The 22635-nt window shown below is 41.6% G+C and overlaps 1 protein-coding gene across 1 annotated transcript in view; it reads left to right on the forward strand.

The window, feature by feature from the left end:
• The window catches only part of CAPS2 (calcyphosine 2), a 76347-nt gene that overhangs the window by 11949 nt on the left and 41763 nt on the right, over positions 1-22635 (forward strand). Inside the window, exons 3-5 of the mRNA XM_018572681.1 lie at positions 5884-5929; positions 7327-7446; positions 13050-13211. Of these exons, the coding sequence (XP_018428183.1) occupies positions 5884-5929; positions 7327-7446; positions 13050-13211 (328 nt within the window). The remainder of the gene's footprint in view (positions 1-5883; positions 5930-7326; positions 7447-13049; positions 13212-22635) is intronic.

The raw sequence follows: 22635 nt of genomic DNA on the forward strand, positions 1-22635 counted from the left end.
GGATTTTGCCTTGTACCACAAAGCGGTTATACTATCAAGAATACTAGACTGGATACATAGCGGTCAAAATAAAGGGGGAATAAAACTAGAAGAGGATATTTCACCTCTACCTCTAAGGAATATTCCTTGGCTGTCTATCGATCATAGACCATGTTGGTCAAATTTGCCATTCATAGTATACCCTGTTTTACGAACCTGGGACAGGTCTTTGATTAAGTATAATTTGTCTTCCAGGTTTGGGCCATTAACCCCTATTATGAGTAATCCGCAGTTTCTGCCAGGTATGCAAGTTACCTCCTTCCTAAATATTGAGAACACTAACCCTATACAAGTATGGCAGGTTTTAGAGACAGGAAAAGAGGAAATTAAAAAAGAATTTAAGTCCAGAAAGTCAGAACAATGGGAAATCTTGGATGGAATCCTTGCAGTTAAAGGATTTTATAAGATATCTCAGTAATAATAATGCTCTGAATAGACCATTCACTCCGTTTGAAAAATGATGTATATCAAGAACACCTATTAATCATGTTTTGGCAGTAGTATATGGTCTCATGAGGGAGGAAGATGCTAAGGGATACACAAAATATATGAAAAGATGGGAACAAGATATAGGGAGAGAACTGACGGAGAAAGAATGGGGAAGAGTTTTTATTACGTCATATGCCACGGTTACCTCCTTGTTTTACCAGGAAAAAAATTATAAAGTACTGTCTAGATGGAATAGTTGCCCAGAAGGAATAAAACATATTAATCCGGAAATATCTGATAGATGCTGGAGAGGCAAAAGGAGGAGGGAACTTCTCCTCCTAGAAAGGAGGGAACTTACCCGCATATTTGGTGGAGCTGCCCTTGAATACAGCCATTCTGGAAATTGATATTTGAAACTTACAGCTCTATGGAGTCATCAAACATAGAGGGTGGTCCTTTAATTGCACTATTATCTTTGATCCCCGGATCGATTAAAAATATAAAGGAAGACATCCTAAGATTCATGCTGTCGGCAGCTAGAGTTGATATATCTCGTAGATGGAAATCCACGGAAACACCTTTAGAAAGTTGGAGAAATATAATGGAGGAGATAAGATATATGGAAGAATTGAGGGCATGAGATGTCGATAGGAAGGATAAATATGATAAGACCTGGGAGGAGTGGGAAACATGTAGAGTCTAGAAGAGCGCGGGAAACGGTAGATAGGGGGGAAGAGAGAGATATAGAAGAGAAAAGTGTCATTAGTTGGATATAAAATAAAAATCATATTAAAATAAAAATCATATTAAAATAAAATTAACACATGGGACTCTTTCTGGTTGAGGGGGGTACAGATGATCCCTAAAAAGTGATGTAATATTGACATGGCATTCGATCTGTTAGATAGGGCAGTTAAGGGGTGAGAGTGGATAGAATGTTGGAGGGAGGAAGTTAAGGGGGATAGCGGATAATTATAGATGGGAAGATTAAAGAAATGGGAAAGGGTAGGGGTACACAAGTTTGTTTGGTTTTGATATATAAAGGAGGGAGGGATAGGGAGGGAGAGATAATTCACTAGGGGTGTAATAATAAACTAATAATATAGATTCCCAATTTAGGGCATCCTAAAACACAGGGAGGAGAGAGAGGGATTATACACAGGAAAAGGTGAGAAGGGGGTGAGAAAAGGGAGAGTAGGGGATAATGCACTATTTACTTGTAGTAAGTAAGATGTAGCACTGTTATTGTAGATATAAGGACACATATATATATATGAACAATAGAAGGGGAGAGTGGATTTGAGAACTTAGAATGGGCTTGAGTAAGCATAATAGAAGAGTTGGTCTGAGGACTTGATTGATTTTGTGGTGTTTGCACAAATGTTCACATAGAGACACAGGTCTATAAGACTGAATTATCCCTCCTAGGGAGAGTAAGTGTGAGAGAGAGGATGTAAGAAGGGTGTGGGCTAATGCATATATGTTTAATAAGCAAAACGGAAACATATATGAATTTTATAGTATTAATGACATGCCTGTATAATTTAATTGAATGTGAATAAGTGTATATTGATGAAACAAGAATAAAAACATATTAAACAAAAAAAAAAATAACACCATCAAGATGCAGATTTCAGCCATTTTCTGCCTTATCAACTGTCACTTATAAACAGTAGGCCTTGGTTCTATTAGTAATCCAATTCTTGAAGGGACCCTTCAGCTAGTTTTTCAAACATTAACTCTTGCTCATTGTGAACCAATTGAGTCAAAAGCGTTGAGGTATCTTACCATGAAAACAGCCTTTTTAATAACTGTAACTTTGGCTAGAAGGGTCTGGGCCCTTTTAGTAATAGAACCATTTTGCAGCATATTCCAGTACAAAGTACTGATATCAGTCTTAGAATGCTTGCATAAAGTTGTCTCCAATTTCTATCAGGACATGAAGCGAAATCTGCCTGCTTTATTTCCAAACACATGCTCAGAAGAAGTTTGGGAGAAGCTTAATGTGGTCCATCTGGCCTCTACCTATCTCTAGAGAACAGCATCGATAAGAAACTCTGACAGATTATTTGTGAAGAAAGGGTGAGGCAGCTGCGGCTAGAACAGTTTCATTTTGGATCATCAGAATCATCCAGTTCTTCTATAATGGTAATCATATCACTCCCCCTCTACAGTTCTCAGTGCACTCCACCAGAGGCGGGGCAACCTCCTGGGCATCCGTGGCTTGGGTTTCATTTAAGGAGATTCGCAAGGCAGCTAGCTGGTCTTCACAGAATTCCTTCCTGTCCTATTGGATGTGGTGGCCAGGGCAAATTCATGTTATGGTTGTGCCATACTTTTCTTTGTTTTTAGTCATTGTTGATAAAACTATTATATTTTTTGCACCTACGTTTTTTTCTCCTGTGATTATTATTATTGCTGCCTAATTCCCATCAGTGTTGTCATGGAGAAGAGCAAGCAGTATGCAAAGTTGTATTCTTTATACTTACCCTAACTTTCCTTTCATTGCGCCTCATTATGGCAGCACTGTTTCCCGTCCTTGTGCTTTCTTGTAGGACTGTCTTATGGTAATGCATGTGTGAAGGTAAGGAATTCTTTTATAGCTATGCTGGAGGGCTGTCCGGGGGTCAAGGGGATGGTGGCATACCCATCAGTTTTGCCATGGTATGACATGGGGAAAGGAAAATTACGATAAGTATAAAGAAATCAATTTTCTGTAATACTTACCAAGGAAAAATGGAGAGACCAGTAAACAAAAGCATCATAATTTCCTGTGCAGAGAAATTGAATTTAGTGGACATTGCTTCAAGGTAAGCATGGTTGCTGTCTTAAAATAAGATAGAGAAAAGGTCATATACGCCCTTTAAGTAAAGTCTCTCAAAACTAAAGCTGTGGTTAAGGGTGCTGTATCTACAAATAAAATAATTATTGGCTTAATGAATATTTAACCATCGCTATCAGTGGCGAACCTAAGTAACAAAGGGCCCTAGTGCAAGATTTTTTTTATGCCCCCCCCCCCCCTTCAATAAAAACCACAAACACAGCGCTCGGCCGGCTTTCACTTTCTCTCCTCCCCGCTGGGACACAGAGCAGCGCCCAGTGGGGAGGAAAGAAAGCAGGGATGCCATTTTCGGCCAATATGTTTTGGCGGCCAATATATGGTGCATCCCTAATATGCGCTTGTCCCGGGAACATAAAATAATAAAACTTTTAAAAATGTCACCTTACCTTAGCCTGGTGGTCAGTGGGGCTCCCTGGACCCTGGTTGTTGGGGGGGGTCTGTTGTGGCCGCAGCTGCTCCATCCCTCTGCCGCCTTTCTGCACATCCGACACTCCCGGCCAGTGGGGGGCGCCTGCCTTGGGCGCAGGGGCAGACTGACCGTGAGTCTTCTGCAGGCCGCACCAGCGGTAGTTTCGCCACTGATTGCTATACTCTTGTGTAGTAACTTATGTTCCTGTTTTATAAGCCAAAGCGTGATTATTTTTCCTTTAGCTCAAGATTATAGTGCAGGCCATACATGGGAGAATACAGTATCATTTAATCATTTCAAACAATTGCTTTCTTGAAAACAATAGTTTGACATAACAAATAAATACATTAACGTGATTGAACTTGATTGAGTTTTCCATCAGGGCTGATTGTTCCTTTTTGCCAATCAATACACCCATTTGGTGATGTGATTCTTTTGTCAAAACTATCATTAAATTTAACAATCACATTGTACATGTGTGACCAGCATTAGGTTTGCCCTTTCTAATCCTACATTTCTCATAATAGGTGTCATTACAAATAAATTATGAGCCATTGAACTTGGCTGCAAGTGTTGTAAAATAATAGCTCTAAGCGGGAGAAGCATGAGGAGAGAACCCTACATAGCCACCAAAGTCAAACTTTCCCTACAAAATTAGAAATGTAATTTCACTAGCGGTTCTTACTTGAAGTGCAACTCACACCATAAATACATATTTTGTCAGTTTTGGTTAAGTGTGGAGAAGGGTTAGCACTTCTATCATATTTTTATTCCCACTAACTTTCCATTAGGGAGATTTTTCTTCACTTTCTCTCATGGTAATAGGAAATAATCTGATAAGGCTGTAGACAACAATGAGGTGAGTGAAAATCACTCAGCCTCATAGTTCCAGCCAGCGTGTGACAATTAAACTGTCACACGTCAGCTTAATAGATCGGGAAGTGAGTGAACACATACCGTCGCTCGCTGACTTCTCGATCATCTCCCTGCAGAGAGCCTTTACTTTCAGTCACTGCTCCCCGCAGGGATTCCCCCCCTCCCTGCTCCAATCCTCCAGCGCTGAATGGAGGAACGGACGGGGGGGCGGGTACAGCTGGCTCTGCCACTAGATAGTCAGAGCCCGCTGTCACTCACGCAGCTGGGTGGATCTCGACAGTAATGTTGGGATCCGTCCCGGCTGCGGCGGTCTCAGTATACCGTAAGCTGTAGCTCGCGATATACTGAGCTTTGGGTCACGGGAGGACGCTAGTATATGTCCTCCCGTGACCCTAAAGAGAACTATGGGGAAAAGCACTTACCACATAGTTCTCTTTTAACTAGATTTTTCCTTTTTTACTGTCTTTGGTCCTGTTGGAGATACCCTCACTACCAGCCTTGTTCTGTTGCGAAGAGGGCATTAAAGCAAACCTGATAATTAGCCCTGCATGGGTAAAGCACAGGTTTGCTTCAAGATGAATTATGAATAATACCATATCTTTCTACATAAAGAGTTAGAGCTCAGAAGTCACATTTTGATTTACCTTTGAGAACCACTGTAATTTGTTGTCATGGTTTTTTTTTTATTGTTGGTGCACTTCTTTAAGCAGCCCCCAGTTCTCTTTATGAATTTTCAGGTAATGCTCCCTGCTAACTTTTATTTCCTGTTGAAAGACCGATCATTTCAGCCCAGGTGCATTTATGTGATATAACCCTGCAGACTCTACCACCTGTGTCACTGGAAGATAGAAGATTCTGAAGCTCTTGAATCTAAGTGATGACTTCAACCCAACTTCAGAGAAACATTCCCAGCGACAGGATCCAAGGGGAAAAAAACAGGGTGCTGTAGAGGGATGGGTTAGGTTTAAATTTATCAGACTTTCCCAGAGAGGGTTGTTAACATGTGATTTTACCATGGCTAAAAGTAGAAGAGCACACTATATCATTATTTGCTAGCCTCCTATAGGAGGTCATTTTTACACTATGTTCTCTTGTTCACTACACTGATGAAGAATGTAGTTTTACTAGTAGAGCTACCAATTTTAGAAAGATGTTAGCATTTGTACGTGCCATCTATTCCTTCCAAGGGTAGATCACATTTGCTGAATTTCTGGAATTGTTTATCATTTATGTTTTTCTTTGCTAAGACATCTTAGGTTTATGCTAAAGCATTACATTTCTATTTCAGAGTCCCTTGCCTTGACCTTGGAAAACTTGGGGATTCAGATGATGAGGTAATGGTCCATTAGTGTGTAAAATGAACACATTTTTGTTAATTATATGAAGCGGGATGGTGTTTGATCTCTGCTATTGGTGGGTCCCCTCTTGCAGCCTGTACTTGCTTTGGCTGGTCTTCTGCCACGTGCTGCTTTTGTGTCAGTTACATTCTTGATATGATGTATTGCTCAAAGTTTCCATTTTTCTTTTTGTCTTGAAAAAATACAATAAAAAATATCTGATTTAAAAAAAAATGACACACATGCCCACCCACACACTTGAATAGAGCTACATGTTTGAAATGGGTTTTTCTTTCCTGATAAATGATTGCGCTACAACATATGAACAGTGTCATTATATCTGCCCAGTTATGCTTGGAGACTGGAATAACACTACTGGTTATTTCTAAGGTATTTGAATAGCTAACAGAAATTTAAAAATCAGAATTGCCATCACAGTGTTAAATCTATGTCCTAGATGCCAGAGCACTCTGAGCTTTCCTGTATTGCATACTTACAAGAGACCATTACGCTTTGTTTAGACATTACAGATTTGTGGGTCAGCATTGTTCAGACATCAGATAGCAAATGCTGGTATTTTTACTAAGGGCCAACAATTTGACATGCCTTAAATTTAGACAGCTATTGAAATAGGAATCTTTTACTGCAGCACATTATTCTGGCAACTGAACTAAATTTAAACTATTGAAACTGCTTAACTGTAAACAAAAATGTTCAGATTTCACGTACATTTTTGCTACAACTTAAACCACAAAGTGCATTGAGCATTAAGCATAAATACCTAAATATAAATAGGGAAAATATTTGTCTAATAAATATATGTATTTATTTTATTTGTCAAATATTGTTTTATGATATGTATTAATATGCATAACAGAGTCAGTTTAAGCTCTGAAAGGTTCCTGATTGACCAGAACAGGTAGCTCAAGAGAGGTATCTTACAGGTTTCGAAGAAGTGGGTTTGGTCACTAAAGAAAAGAGTCTGGAGCACGGAGGTGCTCCTGTGTGGAATCAAAACTGCTGGGGCAGAGATTTCAGTGAACACCCTGTGAGTGTTCAGACCAGGGCAGCTGTACTGAAACCAGGACTCTTTGCTGATGAGGCAGCATCACAAGTATGACTAAAGGAGTCAGAGAGTAGGATGCATGGATTGTCTGTGTCTAGGCATGTTTGTGTTAAGAACAGTCAGGCACCTGTTACAGTTGAAAAGGGAACCTGAGCAACAGCAGAAAGGAGGCTTATGGGAGGAACCCTACACAGACATGGAGAGAATATGCATACTGCTGGCTGCTCCACCTAGAATTCAAGCCCAAGGACCGAGATAGCATCCGTGTATATTGTTATTTCTTTAGGGCATGAACATAATAATTTAAAACTATTATTTTCTACCATAGGACGCATACATGCCATTAGATAAAGGCTACCCAAGGTTTGGTCCTCCAGATTCATCTTCCACTGTTAGTTGGGGTACACCACTTAATACACCATATGCTCAACATTACCAACAACAACAGGTAAGTGTCTGCAAATTTGAATTAAAATAATATTCTAATATACAAGTTTGTTATATATTTGTGTTTTCCAGTTTGTTTTTTCAAATATGTGACTTTTTTGGCCTTATTTATTAAGCAGTGTACTGTATACAGGCATAGTAAGGTGGCTGTACTTACCTTCCAAGCATTGCATCCCTGCACCCTCATATGCTCCCTTAAAATTCTTGTGTCATTCTGTTCCTGGTGGATCTTGAACTGCATTAAGGACCCACCACTTGTATGACAGCATTTTGGCCTAGGGATTGGCTGTTGAGTCCTGGGTTGGGCTTTGCTCCCCATATCTGTAAGTACAAAGTTTCTATCTCTGCCCTTCTGGGTAAACAGGGCAGTGGGGGAGCATATGGATGGTAAGTACAGGCTCCTTTTTACCCCTGCTGTCTAAGGTTTCATTCACACATCTACCGTGCATCCAGGGATTATGATCTTTTTCTAACTGCATGTGATTGTATCACATGCAATTACATGCAGAGCGTCAGCAGACTACCACTTTCAGATGCGGCCATTGTCACCTGATCATTAACTTGAACGAGTAACAGCGTCCTCTTTTGAACTGCATATTTGGGATTCCTGCTGTAGAAATTCGTAGGTTGCTGCTGCAGGAATACCAAAATGCACATTCACTTCATGTGTGAATGTAACCTCAGGAATTGACTACTTTATTGTAATTGAGCTTAGTGTCTGCTTCATTATTGCAGTCCAGTTTGTGGCAGCTGTGAGTTGTAGGAATTCTGAGATTCTACTTATGCCCTAGTTTCGTTTGGGTGAGTTGTTAAAGGTTGTGACAAAGTGAACATATTACAAATAACAATACTAAGCAGTTAACTATGCCCATGGGGACTTACTCACCTTTATCTACTTAGTGCCCACTACCATTAACATATATATGCAAAACAAAATGTTTTTTTCTTGGTAATAAATGTATTATTACAGATGTATTTAAACATAACATATTTCCTGCATAAAAATCCATCTGTATATAGTGTTGTACTCCATCACCAAACACACCTACTTAGTTATATATCCTGCTCCATTGAGGAGCATAGGGACAAAGTCAAACACTTCCACTGTTGACGTTTCCCAGCTCTCGATGTCTTCTTTCGGTTTCTGTAACAAGTTTTATATATCGGGTACGATAGGTAGTTAACGTGGAGAACCCTATCCTCGTAATGGGGCTGCCGTCTTAGATATAGCTGGCAAGGAACAGCATTTCATAATACAGCCGTTCGTTCTGAAACAGACGCTGTTTGAGCCACCCCTAACATGGGATGAGACGCTTTGAAATAAAATAGATAAAAAAACCACAAGGTACACAAATATATATTAAATGCTACCCTAATCTCGTTAAATCTGTATTTGTCAAGCTCCCATACTGGTGCTATTAAATCTCTCTATAATGGGTATTCATAAGAAATCAGAATGTCATATTGTGCAATTCCTTTTTTTAATTTTTTTATACATCAGTCCTCTTCAAATAGGCTATACCAACCATTAGCTGTATGACTCTTCAGTTATATTATCCCTCTATTTTCTCAGCAGCTAAAACCAAGTGTACTGATGCAGCATAATAACATAATAAATATTTATCCCAAGTGTTTCTTCCGTGTGGTTACTTAGTAGTGAAAAGTTTATATATTTAGTCCTTACTTTAACCACCACAGGATACTTTGTATGAAAACCCTTAATCCCAATGCCAATTCACTTCATTTCCATCGGGATTTTTATCCCTCGTGATCTTGTCTCCGCTTAGACCAGCATCAAGGATACATTAAACACAATCCTCTCTTATAGTGAGTACTCCCTGTCTGATCCAATCAATGCTGTACATAGGGCGCCCTCTTAATCTCATATACACTGAGATATCCACATGCTTATACAAACTAGTTTGCAATTGTGTTTCATCCACACATTGGTTTCCACTGAGAGTCATCAGGAGTGCATCCGGACTACTAGTTGGGAATCAGCACTTTTTGAAGACTGTCACATATGAGGATAAAGTCCTGGTATCAAATTTGAACCATCACAATGATAGAGCATGCCAAGACACCTTCTGCTAGTGCACTTAATCCACTGAAATGTTTAGTCTCAGAGAGAGACTTCCTCAGGACGCATCTCTGAGATGAAAAATTTATTAGACTAGTGTTATAAGAGGGAATGGGAAAATCTATACTGTTCTGTTAAATTCAAGAAGTATAACAATAAGAAGCATAATAATTAACCCATAAATCTATCTCTGATCAGGTGAATTATGGGGAGACCAAGGTAGATGGCATTTTAACAATGTATAAACTTGTGGAACTGGAGGAGGCCTTTTTTATTGGTATGAGCTATGATTGAAAACGTCAACATGTTTTCTTTGCTGTTGTTTTTTTTTTAGCGATCTTCGGTTTAGGAATCAATGTATTGTTCACATTTATTGTAAGTGTTAATAGTTCTAATTGTGTTTTATTATAGACTGTTACAAGACATGTTCCAGCCAATACCGAGGTAAGAGAATACATTGTGCAATGGGCTGTCAGAATACAATAACCGGCAGGGGAGATTCCTCCATCCATGCTCTTTAGCTGGGTGGGGATTTTTTCTTGTTCAGCCCCACAGCTGCTTTTTACAGAGTATTGCCAGCTATGGAATCATGGATTTACCGATCTGCATCTCATATAGACTCAGCTGGTCAATTTCTTCTCTTGTAACTGTAAGGTCCTGGCTTCAGTCCATTAAGAATGATGTTCGTGTACTTCCCTACTGGGATTTGAAAACACAAATCTGACTTTGTTTGGGCTGATTAATTAGAGCCACAGCGGCTTTCTTACTAGAACGGCTACTTTGTAACTCTTATGTGCCCCAACACATAATTTTTGTGTAACTCCCCTATGGGTAGCTGAAATATAAATCTGAATTTGCATAGCATAACTAATCAGATTTGTAGTTTACTAATCCCTCATGCATCTAAACTGCAAGGTACTGAAATCAATTCTTGAAGCCAGTGGCGACTCTAGGAACAATATATAGAGGGGGGGGCACATAAGATACCACAGTCAAAATGGGGGGGCACTAATAATTTTCACCACTAAATCATACCACTGAAAATAACTAAAGAAGTATATATAAATAAGATTACAAAATACGAGAGTAATGCGGTATGCGGTGATACCTTTTTATTGTACTAACCTAATACTTAGAAGACAAGCTTTCAAGAGTTTTTCTTTCTTCCTCAGGTATTGCTTCAGACTTGAGAAAGAGAGGAAAACTCTCAAAAGCTTTTCAATTTCAGCAAACACCAGTGCTGTGTAAATAATCACCTATAGCGATAGAGGACTACAAATCCCATTAATACATTATACAGTAATGCAGAATAATACCATCAGCTATAGAGGACTACAAATCCGAGCAAAACATAGAGCAATGCAGAATAATAGTATATACATTTGCCACATACTCTGTGCTGCTGCTCTACTCTGGGGTTCTGGCCTAATGTCTTGGGCAGAGCTTGTCAGGAGGGGTGGGGCGGGTCTTAGTAAGGGGAGATGTGTGGGTGGCAGAAGCGCTGTAAGCAGGCATTGCGTGGCTCCCCCGAAGGCTGCCGCAAGGTCCCCAGCCGGACCTAAGACACCTAAGTCAATTTGAAAAATGTAAGTGCTGGTATCGGTTTTTAGTATTGGGACAGAGGTCAGTTATGTGTGCGGATGACAGCAGTGTAACGCAGAGTGCGGAAGACAGCAGTGTAACGCAGAGTGTGGATGACAGCAGTGTAATGCAGAGTGCGGATGACAGCAGTGTAACGCAGAGTGCGGATGACAGCAGTGTAACGCAGAGTGCGGATGACAGCAGTGTAACGCAGAGTGCGGATGACAGCAGTGTAACGCAGAGTGCGGATGACAGCAGTGTAACGCAGAGTGCGGATGACAGCAGTGTAACGCAGAGTGCGGATGACAGCAGTGTAACGCAGAGTGCGGATGACAGCAGTGTAACGCAGAGTGCGGATGACAGCAATGTAACGCAAAGTGCGGATGACAACGGTGTAAGATAGAAAGGGACTTACAGTTTTGATGTACTAGATCATGTGCTCTGTCATGCCCTCTTCTTCCTCTCCGGGTGGTGGGTGGGTGGGGGGAAACAGCGATGTTTCTCCCATGTGAAGCTCCAAGCAGCCTTGATGCGTCTTCTCTGTCCCTACTCTGCTAAAATACATGAGCAGCCAATAAAGAGACCGCTGCCGTACAGTGAAACTGTACGGCAGCAGTCGATTTAAAGGGCAATTGCCCCCCCTGTAGAGACGCCTATGCTTGAAGCATCACATTTCTGGTAGTCCTGTCTGGGTCATGGAAATACAAATTTACATTTGCTTAATGTCATCTTCTAAAGCCATGATCTCTCTTCCTGCAAAACTGTTGTCTTGTATCCATCAGATATTGAATTCAATCCTAAGTGTTTGTCACTGTCCTGTCTGGGTATCCTAAAGGGTATTTTTAGCCAAATCTTTATATTGAGTTTAGGATAGAGCAAGGAAAGGGTTTTATTGTTGTCTGTGTCCATAATAGGGACATTTCCACTAACTTTCTTTTAGAATAGGAAGTCATTGGGATTCTCTGCAATGGGGGACACAAACATGAACACATATTTAGTGGAGTGGGGAAAGATTAGAACATCGAACAATGTTTTCATTTCTGTCTGTGCTTGCTTTTCCGTCCCTTTGATACCTGTATTTCTTGTATGGGCATCACAGGGACAGGAAGTGTCACAAACAGAAATGAAAACCTGAAAGAAATGTTAAAGGAGAACTATGAGGTGAGTGCTTTTCACTCACCTCATAGTCCTAGCCGACCTGTGACAATGAGACTGTCACAGGTTGGCTCAGTAGATCGGGAGGTGAGCGAACACATACCGGGTTCGCTCACCTCTCGATCCTGTCACGGCTCTCTGCCGTGACAGGGGAAGGGATGGATTCCCCTCTCCCTGCTCCGATCCGCCAGCACTGACTGGCGGAACGGACGGGGGAGGGGGCGGGTACAGCTGGCTCTGCCTCTAGATAGGCAGAGCCAGCTGTCACTCACGCAGCTGGGCGGATCCAGAAATCGATGTCGGGATCCGCTCCGGCTGCGGCGTCTCAGTATACCGCGAGCTGTAGCTCGCGGTATACTGAGCCTAGGGTGACAGGAGGACGCTAGTTTGTGTCCTCCCGTTACCCTAAGGAGAACTATGAGGAAAAGCCCTGACCCCATAGTTCTCCTTTAACTCATCTCCACTCTTTCCAAAATGAAAAAATATTGGAGTTAGTTGTTACAATTTACTGAACTCTTTCTGAAAATGCTACTTACTTGGCTGCCTCTGGTTTTAATAGTTTGATTCACTTATCCTGAATAAGCATTGTTAGACCAAAAGATCAGAACTCCTGATGTTATTCCAGGTCAGTGACATTGAATCTCATGAAGCTGCCGGATCAATATAAAAGCAACAAAGCTAGCAATTTTAGAGGAAGAACAATGACAGCCTCCATGTTTTTCCTCTACCATACAAGAAATGGACATATGGATTAATAGAGTATACATTAATTCCTGTCTTTTCTCCAGCTTTCTCATACACAGCTGAGAACAGTCCCTGAGAACTTGCCATCACCATCAGACAGATTCCGCATGAAGTACCAGCAGTATGAAGAGGAGATGAAGAACAACTATAAACAGTACACTCTGAGGGGAAAGGCCAAAGATGCACAGCATTTTGCAAAACAGGAGGTAATTACAAATGTCAATCCACTTTCATTTACTAAAAACAAATTAACTGCCACATTTTTCTCCTTAATCCATCATGATAACTAGAGGGTGTGCATTTCTATCTTGGCAGTATCATTTTCATATGTCGTGTTCATATGTTCTATTTCCAGGAATCCTGCTGTACTCATTACACATATACAAATTATTTCAGTGGAATTCCTATGGGGTTCCTGTGGTTTACTATATCAGCCAAGGCAAATACAATGTTTTAGGCACCCAATGATAAATACACAAGTAATAAAAAAAATTATTTAGGAAAATGTTATTTACGTTACAAATAAAAGCACCTATTAGACATTCTTCATCGAATAATGATTCCAACAACTGATGTTGAAGCAATGAAGGGGACCTCTTTGTCTAAATGAACATCTCCAAGCGCACCACCTGCCAATGCTGAATATCATAGCAATACTAATTCTAGAAAAGCTAATAGGATGACTTCCATCTCTCAATGCATCCATGCATATGTTTTAGTTCATACATGTTCGGAGGTAATAAGAGGGGTAATCTCTACACGTTTCACAGCTTGAGGTCCTGCTTCCTCAGGAGATAACTAGAGGTATGTTCATTGATGTTAGGCTGCCGTGCTATCACTCAGATGTGTAATAAGGGTATAAACAGGGGCACACAGAGGGGAGGACAACCACCTAGTGTGCCAAGGCTCATTCTGTAAGGGAGTGATCTCACGAAGACTCAACATTTTTAAAATAGTATCTTCAAACTGGTGGCAGGGTACAAGTAACATTTAACAATCAAATAATTCTCCTGCTAAGGTATAGACTACAACAGAGGTAAAGCCGTTCCTCTCCTCAGCCAGTTGTTATCAGCAGATGGCAGTGTATTTGATATTATAAGGTTATTTTCCATTGGAATCAATCATAGGGAAGGGAAGAAGCTTACCCTAAAAGATAAATAGACTAAACAACTTCCACATATATATTTCAGTATTCGGTGTCTAGGCCTGTTCATCACCCCACCTCCAGAGTGCCCAGCTTCAACCTATCCCTCATTGGGGTCTGCTGTCAGACCCAGTCCAGTGTGGTTTTAAGCATTTATATATTTGGATGCGTACCTGCAAGTAATTTACTGTCACATTTCCAGATACAATTTGATTTTCCTGCAAAAGTAAAATACTTAAAATGGCTTTCATGTACCAGAAATTAAATAATTCAATGGCAGTTTTAGAAGCAGCTGTAATCCAGTTTCTGGTATGGCCTTTACATTACTTGCACTGCTATTTCACACAAGTGTGTATGATAATTTATGTGGAGTAAACTGGGCAGACACCCCTGGTACAATCTTGATTTAAAAAACAACTAGTTCATTTGAAAAATCCAGCCTGGCTACTCAAGTGTTGCCCCCAAGAATCTGTGAGAAAAGGTTAGCTGAACTGATTTTTTCACTCTTGAGCCAAATATAGATAGAGGATATATTCTCCTATACAGAACAGGGGGTATACTGTATATTTAGCCTATATAAATACATAAATGGTCCATATAGTAAACATAGTGTAAATTTTAAGTTCATTTCAAAAGACAAGGGAGCACTATTTGTGCCTGGAGGAAAAGCGGTTTAAGGAGAACTATGAGGTGAGTGAAAGTCACTCAACTTTATAGTTGGAGCCGACATGTGACAATGAAACTGCCACAGGTCGGCTCAATAGATTGGGAAGTGAGCGAACACATACTGTCGCTCGCTCACTTCTCGATCATCTCGCTGCAGAGAGCACTCACGGCTCCCTGCAGGGATTCCCCCCTTCCCCTGTCCGATCCTCCAGCGCTGACTGGAGGAACGAGCGGGGGAGGGGACGGGTACAGCTGGCTCTGCCTCTAGAGAGGCAGAGCCAGCTGTCGATCACGCAGCTGGGTGGATCTCGACGGTAATGTCAGGATCCGTCCCTGCTGCGGTGGTCTCTGTATACTGCGAGTTGTAGCTTGCGATATACTGAGCTTTGGGTCTCGGGAGGACGCTAGTTTGTGTCCTCCCGTGATCCTTAGGAGAACTATGGGGAAAAACACTTACCCTATAGTTCTCCTTTAATGTCCTCATTCAAAAATCTTTTTTAACATAATGAGATTGTGTGATAGTTATCCACAAGAGTTAGTTCTAAGTAACTCAGTAGACTGTTTCAAAAAAGATCTGGATGGGTTTCTAAACATACAAAACATAACTGGTGATTTATCTATAAGAAATATATATCAGAAATACCACTGCAGATTGTTTTTTACAAGAAGTATCCGATTGCCTATTTGGATTAGGTTATGGCTCAGTCATCTCATGTTGCGGCATGCTGCGTTAGACAACCCACTCACATTAAAGGGGCCGAAATGGACTTTAATGCAAGAAAAAACGAAGGCTTGCTGCATTTTTTGGAGCATACCGTAAGGCAAAATGCACGATGCACATCATTCATTTTTAAAAGAGTTATGAGTTAGAGTTATGAGGAGAGTGAGAGTTAACGTGCAGCATAACACCAGGATGGGAAGGTGTGAGGGGGCCTCAGACGGGATTGTCTGTTATTACATTTAGACAAGAAGATTATTATTATATGATCCAATCAAAATCATGCTAATTGGGCAACAATCATCTTACATCTATGGTCGTTTTTATTGTATTAAAAAAAATCTAAGGGGTAACCAACCACCTGTATGGAAATACACATCTAGAAAGTTTGGTAGTTGATGTGATTTAAAGTAATTGTAACCTTTCTTTGATTATCAGAATCGCATTGGGTACAGTTTTATGCCCATAGGTATGATCAACTTCTTTTCCCCAAATAACATTTATTGTTAACTATCAGATCTCAACGCTAAGTATTAGGCCTCTTGCACACACAACGCAAGAGCAAAATTGTATATTGCGTATATGCGTGCACTATATGCAATCCCAGAATGCATCCATCGTAATAGAAATTTTAATGAACTGTGCGCGCACATGCGCGTAAAATGCACAGAAATACATTGCCTGGACCCATCTTGGGTCCATTCTGTTTTTGTGCATCTTTACGCAGCGCAAATATACGGCTCCATACGTAGCTCAGGGGTGTGGAATTCGTATGGCCTGACGCCCGGGACATGTAGTTCCGGGCAAGTGACTGGGGTGCCATTAGAAAATAATGGCACTGACAGCACAATCGGCAGGGGTGTGCGACCCGTGACTGCCTGGTCATCGTGCACGAAACCGAGCGGATGGCTGGGTGGTCACGGAATCGCACACCACCGCCGATCGTGCTGTCAGTGCCATTATTTTCTAATGGCACGCAGTCGTGCCGGGCAGATTGCGCATTTTCCTGCTGCAATACTGGCCGGACGATCCCACACGATCACAGTTAAAAACACTGCGCGGTGCATGTTGTGAAAATAGGTACATCTACCTTTTTTTCAGCGATTGCCACGCAGATGTAACCCCAAGTCTGCACCAACCCTAAAGGGTAAATTCACTTTCCCAAGTAATTTGGGAAAATGGAATTACCCGCACAAATCTCCCTCCCACTATACTTACCTTTCGGCGAACGGTCCTTCCCCTCCACCAGTACGGGTGTACTATCTGTACCTGTTCCATGTATTCTGAATTTCACTCGCAAATTGCAAGCACTCGTTGGTCAACGCGGTCACCTGACGGCACTGACCAATGAGAAGCGCTTCTTAGCACTGCTAAATACGGTTTTGGTTAAAATTATTTTTTTTGTATCAGGACAAGTAGATTGTCATGAGGGACAAGTAGATTCGGCACCCGCTTTAGTCCTTGGACAAGTAGTTTTTTCAAAAATTTCCACACCCCTGTAGCTATATGTATGGAGTCATTTTTTTCCATGCTGCATATGGGACAATATGCACGTACGCCTTAGGGATGCACCGATATATGAGCCGCCGAAACATATCGGCTTAACATGGCACTTTTGGCATAATGCCGAAAGTGCCATTTTCTGGCCTATACAGCGGTGCATCCTATTCTCTCCTCCTCGCTGGGCGCTGGTCTGTGTCCCAGCGGGGAGTAAAGAAACTGTGACAGGCGGCCGAGCGGGAGGAGAGCGCTGTGAGCGGTCACCGTCTCTCCTCCCACACCGCTCAGCCTCCTGTCACAGATCGGCAGAGCGGTGTGTGGGTGGAGACAGCCCACACTGTCACAGGAGGCTGAGCTCTCCTCCCTACTCCACTCACTCAGCCTCCTGTGACAGCGTGTCAGGAAGAAGAGTGAGGTACAAGCAGTCAGTGATCGCTGAGTGTTTGTAAATAATTGAGGACATAGCATGTTGACTATATCCTCAATTATATTTACATCACTTCCTGTTCATTCATGATTGTGGTTATAGTAAACATAATCTGTCCTCAAGTTGTGAATGAACAGGAACACTCAGTATAGAGGATTCCTGTTCAATTATAAGAGGGGAAGCAGAAAAAGAGATAGAGGACTTTGTGTCCTCAATCTCTTTTTCTATTTTAAAAGGGAAGTATGAAATCTCAGTTAAGTCAATCAGAAGAGCAGCCATCTGTGCAAAGTACTGTAATATTATTAGTTGACCAGCAGAGGTCTCACCACAGCTATAGAATTAAATACACAGTTGCAAATGTGATTTCCAATTGTGGAGAGACAGTTGTATATAAATGCTTATGTATACAGGGATAGTCTTTTAGGACTTGTTCACACCATGTCCAGACCAGATCTGGAGCAGCTCTGCAAACGTAGTGCAGTGCATTGTTGCTGCGTTTTACATGTTTCCAGTAAGTTGTTTTTTTTTTAGCTTAAAAGAGAACTATGGGGTAAGTGTTTTTCCCCATAGTCCTCTTAAGTAAAAAAAAACTCTGGTCCAGATCTGGTTTGGACATGGTGTGAACAAACCCTTAGGCTATGTTCACACCATGTCCAGAGCAGGTTTGGGGCAGATCTGCAAATGCAGTGCAGTGCATTTTTGCCACGATTTTGCTGCTTTTTTTTCTTCCTAGCTTAAGGGCCCTGCACACCATGTCCAGACTAGATGGGGCCTGGTGACGTCACACTCTCAATCTTAGGATATTTACTTTTTTGCAGTAGCTGGCCGGCTGTCACTATTTTAAATGTGAGTTTCTACATAATTTTTGTTTAAATAAATTTTACATACTGCACCATAAGGATTGTGTTCTGCTTTATTATGGTCACCTATTGGAGATGGAAGTTGGAGAAAGGGGGATCTAAGGACGGAGGACGCTGAAAGTCATTCTGACTTCATGTTAATGCGTGCTGGTTGAAAAAAGCATATATTGGCTGTTAATATACGGCCACTCTTTTGCGGTGAGTGTATACCCATTAGGGGAACCTCTTCTGTGAAGCACATTTAGGCCTGGTTCACACCTGACCGTTTTGTAGCGCGTCCTACGCTCGATGAACGCTCTACAAAGCGGTCAAAAAAATAAATAGCACTGTAGTCAATGGCCTCGTTCCCACCTGTCCGTATTTCCGCCCGTCCCGAACGCACTACAAAACGGCCCACGCATGAAAAGGTCCCGGAGCGTTTTTTGCTGCGTATTGGTCCGTTTTGTAGGGCGTTTTCCATTAGTATACTGCCAAGTAGCCTTTGGAATCACGCGACGGTCGCGCGGCTTTTGTACCGCGAATCGCGGTAAAAAAAAACGCGTGACGGTCGCGCGACAGACGCGCATATTACAATACTCATAGGTGTGAATGGGGCCTAAGGAGCACTGACTCTTTTTGGAACACATTTATTTATTTTCACATACAGTTGTGGGAGTTGCACAGATTTGGAAAGGAGTTTTTTTCCTCCTCTGTTTCATCTTATATATTTCGCTAACGTTTTTGTTTCACTGCTATTGGATTATATATATTTGTATTGTATAGATTCTTTTAGAATCATGTTTATGTTATGATGTAATTTATGTATTACCAGTTCCTTAATTTACACATAGGTCTTACGCACTCTATATTATAGTATGGTTATATAAATGTTTTGTTTGCATTCACACTAAAACACTATTTAGCACTTTTTAGTATGTTTAGATTCACAGAAAGGTTCTGAGCGCTCTATTAATTATTCTTCTGATGATTAAGGCTTCACAACCTTGATATTGCAGCTTTTAACTTTTTAATTTTTTTGTGAGAATTTTTATTTTCCATTAGCGCAGATTTCCCACCATTATCTTTAGATCTGTATGTGTTTCTGCAAACGTGGTGCGGTGCGTTGCGTTTGTGATGCGTTCCAGTGCGGGTTTTTTTTTTTACTACCTTCTCCATGTCATAGCTTCTGTTGCGTTGCGGTGCAATTGTGATGCGTTCCAGTGGCGGAAAAATGTGACATGCAGCATTTTTTTTCCTTCACTGGAACGGACTGGACTGGGGTAAACAGAGCCCAAAAATCACATACAAATGCATTGGGATGCATTTTTGGTGCGGGAGAAAAATTTAACGTACCGCATCTGATCCGGACATGGTGTAAATGGGCCCTATACTGGGCTTTTAGGTGCAGTCCAGTGCGTTTGCATGCATTTTCTATACGTTTCCTTGCGTTCCAGTGCATTCCAGACCAGAGAACATGAGACAAGCAGTGTGTTTTTGTCTGGACCGGAACGGGCGGCGCTGGTGTGAACGGAGCCCAGAAATATCATTGGGATACATTGGGAGGTTTTTTTGTTCCGGGAACTAACTGATCTGGTCTGGACATGATCCGGACATGGTGTGAACAAGCCCTTAAAGAATCCATTATTTTAAAAAAGTAGGTTATTTAATTGTGCCCTTCATCATTCATTCTTTAATACTTAATTTTAATTTCTTGATAAATGTCTTTAGATTTAAGGGCTCCTTTACACCAGCCCGTGTGCTCATCGCACTGTCCTGTGCCCGGAATGCATGGGATCGCATACACAAAGTCTCCTTGTATTCTGGGGCGGGAGGGGGCATGTCAATGGCACTGCAGGCACGCCCCCCGCACCGCAGTGCAATTGCCTGCACAGGACCGCATGGTAATACCCTGCGTTCCAGTGCGGTATGATCCGGACATGGTGTGAACAAGCCCAAAAAGCTTCTTGCTGCCTATCAGCATTTTTTTTCCACTTTACACTGAGCTGCACATGCGCAGTTCAGTGCACAGGCTCGGCATGCCGAGATGAACTAACTCCCATGTATTGGAGTTAAGTCATCTGGGCCTGGCCAATTAATCCGACAAAGTCCAGGAACCTGGAAGAAGCCTGGGGCGAAGACTGAAGTTGATATCCAAATGTGCAGCCAATTGAAACTCTGTTATCCGTCGGTTTTCTCTAATCAGGGCATCCGCTCTGTTGTTGTGGTCTTGTGTGCATGTTGATGGGCTACCAGAACGAGCTTTGTCAGTTACACCTGTTCTTTCCACTTTAAACCTTTCTACTCACTCAAAATCCATTTGTTGATTCATGATGCTATGACCATACTGAGCCAACATCCGAGAATGAATTTCCAATGGTTTCACTCCCTCTGTCCAAAGAAAGTGCACTACAGCACGTTGTCCTTCGATGGTGCAATCTCACAATGGCGCGTCCATGTTTCTCTCCACATGGCTACCACTCGACTAAAGGCGCTGTACTCGGTCTCTCTGATACTGTTCTGTTGCCACTCTACTTCTTTATTTTCTCCTTTTCACTAAGCATATGCCTTTTATACAGAACACCTTTTAGTTAGTTGTACTTTGAGTGTTTTAGACCAGTGGCAGTGTGACCATTGTAAGTTAGCTAGAATAGCGCAGCTATTATTAGATCAAGGTTATAGGGAAACATTTCCTCACTACCAACTAGGAAGCTATGCTTCTTTTCAGTGTTCAGAGAAAAGAAATAGTTTTTGCTCTAGAGAAAAAGAAAGAAACAAAAAGCTAACAAGTTACTGAAATACAACCTATACTTTTGAAACCTGATTAACAAGGTAGCCATACCTATTTAGAACATAACGAGGGGAATTTATCGGAATGCGAGCAGGGAGCATCAGGAGCAGATGCCTATAGTAATTAATCAGCAGGAATCAGCTTCTCTTTTTTTTCAATTTGCTCAGGTAATCTTTGAAAGTGAAAGAGAGAAGCTGATTGGTTACTATGGGCTACTATTCCAGATTCTGTCTGCTCCAGTTTTGATAAATTCCCTTCAAAATATTCTCTTTTTGTTTGTGCAATAGGATGTTCGATTTCTTCCCATGTATAAGTCTTTTTCTATGACCTCAACAAAAAACACTAGCGTAGTAGTGATCGGAAGCTATTAGGCCTCATTCACACTTGCGATGTCAAATCTGTGTTTATATTAGAGCACATTTCTGAATGCATATAAATGCATGAAATTACTTTTCAGTGGTATCAATCAGACTGGACATTTCCCTGCATTTAGGGCGGTTTACTTTATCTGCATTTGGAGAAAATAGAAATCTGTGCGCTCATAATCGGATTAGAGACTTTAAACGCGGCTATCCTATTGTAAACACTACTAAATACGTCTAAAAGCGACTAAACCTGCTTTAGGGCAGGTGAACACCATTTTCCGGACCAGACCTGGTCCGGAAAATGGTGTGAACCTGCCAGCAGTTCCAGTGCATCCCAGACCAGACAAAGTGAGACTTGCAGTATTTTTCTGGCCTGGTCTGGAATGGACTGCGCTGGTGTGGCCAAAAATAGCATAGGGATACATTAGGATGCATTCTGTGTCTGGGAACAATCTGGTCTGGTCTGGGATGATCTGGATGTGGTGTGAATGGCCCCTTAAAGCAGGAACTCATAAGCACAGAAAAAAGTGATCTGGGAAGCATAAACTTTGTTATTGCTCCTGCATTTAGACCATCTAAACGCAGCAGTAGCAGTGTGAATAAGAGCTACAGGGTGAGATTTGTGGCCAGGACTCATAGTCCAGGACATGGCAAAGACCAGTTTGTTTCTCTATTGTTATTTTCCATATGGACTGTTAAACCACAAGAGTTGGTGGCATAGTAAAAGTCACTAAAGGAGCTACTCTCTGTCTCGCATGGACTCCAATCATACTTTGCACAGTATCTTGTTCTAGACACTTTGTCAGTGAAGGAGACTTGAATGTCAGAGGAATCACGGCTTCCAAGTAACATTCTGGTGCTCCGATTGATTAGGTTTGCCTACAACGCTGGCCATGCCGACTGCAGGGTCAGCCCATCAGGATTCAGTTAGAGAGTGACCCAGCAGTGGCATACATCAACCATCAGCAAAGAGAAGTAGAAAGGATTCTGGCCTCATATTCCATTTACATCCCGGCAGCACCCAAATCCGAGGGAGTGGCCCCTTACCAAGTGGTGTTCCAGGACTTGTATAGGTGGAGGATGCCAAATATGGAGCTCAAAATGGAGTGCATTCTGGTAATGCTCATTACTCTGGATTGGCCTAGTTGGATCTGGCATTCCAACCTGATCACACTCCTGACAT

The sequence above is a fragment of the Nanorana parkeri genome, unplaced genomic scaffold (assembly GCF_000935625.1).
Source record: "Nanorana parkeri isolate BGI_ZX_2015 unplaced genomic scaffold, ASM93562v1 scaffold45, whole genome shotgun sequence".
Lineage (NCBI taxonomy): Eukaryota > Metazoa > Chordata > Amphibia > Anura > Dicroglossidae > Nanorana > Nanorana parkeri.